The 3406-nt window shown below is 61.1% G+C and overlaps 1 protein-coding gene across 2 annotated transcripts; it reads left to right on the top strand.

Annotated features, from left to right (window-relative positions):
- Positions 1-728: 728 nt before the first annotated feature.
- On the top strand, positions 729-2929 carry ANKRD9 (ankyrin repeat domain 9). 2 transcript variants are annotated; one of them, XM_072930445.1, is made up of 2 exons: positions 729-933; positions 1385-2929. In XM_072930445.1, exon 2 carries the CDS (start codon positions 1435-1437, stop codon positions 2308-2310), a length of 876 nt encoding a protein of 291 aa, XP_072786546.1. In that variant the 5' UTR covers positions 729-933; positions 1385-1434; the 3' UTR covers positions 2311-2929. The 2 variants fall into 2 exon arrangements, with proteins under 2 accessions (XP_072786546.1, XP_002200320.3); XM_002200284.7 differs by having other exon boundaries at positions 731-906.
- The last annotated feature ends 477 nt before the right edge of the window (positions 2930-3406 follow it).

Here is a 3406-nt window from a genome sequence, read left to right as displayed (position 1 = left end):
ACAGATGCCTGTCAGAGGGAATGGCTGTGGGTAAATGTCACTCTCTGGAGACATCCCAGAGACACAAGTTTAGCCAAAGCACGTGTGCAGACACATGCGCTGGCCGAAGAGCAGTGCTAGGCTCCAGCCCGAGCCACCCACGGGGGCCAAGAAGTGCCATCGGCCAGGCTGGGCCCTGCCAGGGCGGGCACGGGGGTGTGACACGGCCTGCCCCGGCACACGTGTACCCGGGCACTGCAGGTCTGCAGCCCCCCATGCCCAGAAGGCCGGGTGTCCCACAGCCCCTGGGCACGGCCGCTCTGCCCAGACACCATGTGCCCCTGACCCATGTGTCCAGGCTCTGGCGTGCCCCGGATCCTCCACATTCAGGATCCCATGCCCCCGGGATTCTGCACCTTCTGCTTTCTCCAGGTTGCCCCATACCCAGGACACCATATACCTGGACTCCATACCTTTGGGACCCCATATCCTTGGGACCTCACACCCCAGAAAACCCCGATCCCTACACCCCCGGGACCCCACACCCTCATACTCCAGGAACCCCATATCCCTGTGACCTCCTGCTCCTGGAAGCCCCGATCCCTACGCCCCGGGCCCCCCCCCGCCCCGCGGCATTCCCGCCCCGCCCCCGCGGGACTCCGAGCCCTCAGCCAAGTTTCTTGGAACTTTGCCTCCCGTGACGCACGCGCGGCGCCGGGCCCCGTCCTCCCGGCGCAGCCAATGGGCGGCCGGGGCGCCGGGGCGGCGGCCAATGGGCGCTGTCCGGACAGTTCCCCGGTCCTGACCGACCTTCACCGCCGGGCGGGGGGGCGATAAAAGGGGCCCGCGGCGGCGCGCGGCGCTCCCGCCTCCCGCCCCTCCACTGCGGCGTACACGGCACCGCGGCACCGCGGCACCGGCGGGGAGGTGAGCGCCGGGAGCGGGGGGAGGGAGGTACGGAGGGAGACAGGCCGTTCCCGTGTACCGGGCCCCGTGCACCAGGGATATGGGCGTGCTGTGCGCTGCCGGGAGGCCGTTTCCCTGTACCGGGTCTCCGTGCACGGGAATAAGGGTGTCCGGTGCACGGAGGCATCGCGGGGAGGCCGTTTCCCCGTACCGGGTTCCCGTGCGCCAGGGACATGGGCGTCCTGTGCGCTGCGGAGAGGCTGTTTGCTTGTACCGGCTCTCCGTGTACCGGGGACATGGCTATCCTGTGCAGCTGGAGCAGGGAGGGAGGGAGGGATGGCGATCCCTGCTCCGGGGTACGGGTGTCTCCCGCACCGCGCTGTCGCGCCGGCTCGCTGTCCCCCGCGCCGGCGGGGAAGCGGGCGGGCCGACGCGGCGAGCCCCGGAAGCAGCCGGGGAGCCCCGGCCGCCCGGCACTGACCGCCGTCCGCTCCCGCAGGTCCGCGCCCATGGTGGGAGGCAGCCCCCGGCGGAGCCCGGCCGCACGCCATGCCCTGGAGCGTCCGCTGGGTCGGCGGCTGCGGCGCCCAGTCCCAGAAGCAGTGCAAGAAATCCTCCTTCGCCTTCTACCAGGCGGTGAGGGACCTGCTGCCCGTCTGGTTCCTGGAGGATATGCGGACCATGGAGGCCTTCCACTGGGAGGACGGGGGCAAGGTGAGCGTGTACTCGCCCTCGGAGGCGCTGCTCTACGCGCTGGTGCACGACCACCAGCCCTACGCCCGGCACCTGCTCACTAAGTTCCCCCAGAGCGCCCTGGCTGTGCCCAGCCAAAGCTTCAGCTGCTGCCAGTCAGCCCCGCACCTGGCCATGGCCGTCCGCTACAACCGCGTCCGGGTGCTCTTCCGAATCCTCAAGGCCATCCAAGTCTTGCCCCCGAGCGACAGAGCCGCCCACCTGGACCGCCAGGGCTGCAGCCGCGTGGAGGGCGGCAAGACAGCCCTGCACATGGCCTGCGAACTGGTGCGGCCCGAGTGCCTGCTGCTGCTGCTGGGGCACGGCGCGGCGCCCTGCCTGCGGGACAGCGCCGGCAACACCCCCCTCGACACCCTGCTGCAGCAGATCTCCCACCTGCCGGCGGCGAACATGCGTGCCAAGCTCCTCTGCCTCGACTGCCTCTTCTTCTTCGTGCCTCAGGACCTTAAGTTTTCCATGAAACAGCAGCTGTTGGACAACCGGCAGCAGTGGCTGGACCTGCTGGGAGAGAACAGGTTCCAGTGCCTGGTGGGCTTAGCTCCCCCATCGCTGTTTGTTGGAGCCATGCGTGTCTTGATCAGGACCATTTCACCTGAGCACTTCCCAGAGGCTCTGGATAATCTGCCTCTGCCTCATTTTCTAAAGCCTTTGGACTTGAAACTGGAGAGCTAGAGGGGTGGCATGAGAGCCTCCCGCTCACCTGACAGAAATAGACTTTTGCTAAAAATGTATAATTATACAAAGCTGCTAATGCAGTGGCCAAGTATCTGTTTTACTGAGAACAGTATTTTTTAAAAGAACTGTATCCGGCACTTTACAATATATTTTATTTAAAGATCCTTGTGAGGTGAGGGCCATGCTGCATTTTATAAAGATGTTCTATGGCATGTACAAATGAGGGTATGGGGAAGAACGTATTTGTAAATACATCCAAATAAATCAGTGGCAGATGTGATCAAAATACAAAACAAGCAACTTAAAATCCTGGAGTGGCATGTGCCTTGAAAGAGGGTGTGCAGGGTGGGGGAGTATCTTTTTGTTAGGATTTCCCTGTTACATAAGCCTCACCATCCTGGAACAGGATGACTCCTTTTTTACAGCTCTCCTAATACATCTTGGCAGAGATGCAGGGTTTTTTTAAAGGCACAGATGAAAACTTCCTCATCTTCTACACAAGACCAAAGAGAAGCCAGATACTGTTACAACTTCCCTAAACAAGGCTGCCAAGGATGTGCATCTGAACAAAATGTATTTTAAAATATACATAAATAACAGTTGGCTTCCTTGTAAAGTTGTGTCTGTTCTCCTTGGAGGGCCAAGGTGTTTGTTGTCAGGCAGAGAGAGATGGAGCACACGTGTTGCTGTGGACAAAAATGTACTGCCCTGGCCAGGCTGGACCCTGCAGCCTCTCTGTGTGATTGCTGCAGGGGAGGAGGCTAGCACAGAGCAGGAGAGCCAGCCTGCTATTGCCAGGGCGGGGGATGCAAGGGTGTGACAGTGGCCCAGGATCCTAGATCATGGCTTTTCCAATGGATTCTGGCCACTCCACTGCCACTCCCCATCAGTGTGTGATGGCACAGGTTCAGCTGAGAGCACCATGAGAGTCTTGGTGTTCACTCTGGGTGCCAGAGGAGTAGCTTAGATATCCAAACTTTCCCCAGCTATCCCTTCTGAGATGCTCCAAGGTAGAAACAACATCCTCACAGCTGCTCCAGGTCAAAAAGCCCTTTTGGGGTAATATCCTCCTTCCAACACTTCTGTTTTGACC

The sequence above is a fragment of the Taeniopygia guttata genome, chromosome 5, assembly GCF_048771995.1.
Source record: "Taeniopygia guttata chromosome 5, bTaeGut7.mat, whole genome shotgun sequence".
In the NCBI taxonomy this organism is placed as follows: domain Eukaryota; kingdom Metazoa; phylum Chordata; class Aves; order Passeriformes; family Estrildidae; genus Taeniopygia; species Taeniopygia guttata.
This window is presented reverse-complemented; position numbering and strand designations above follow the sequence as displayed.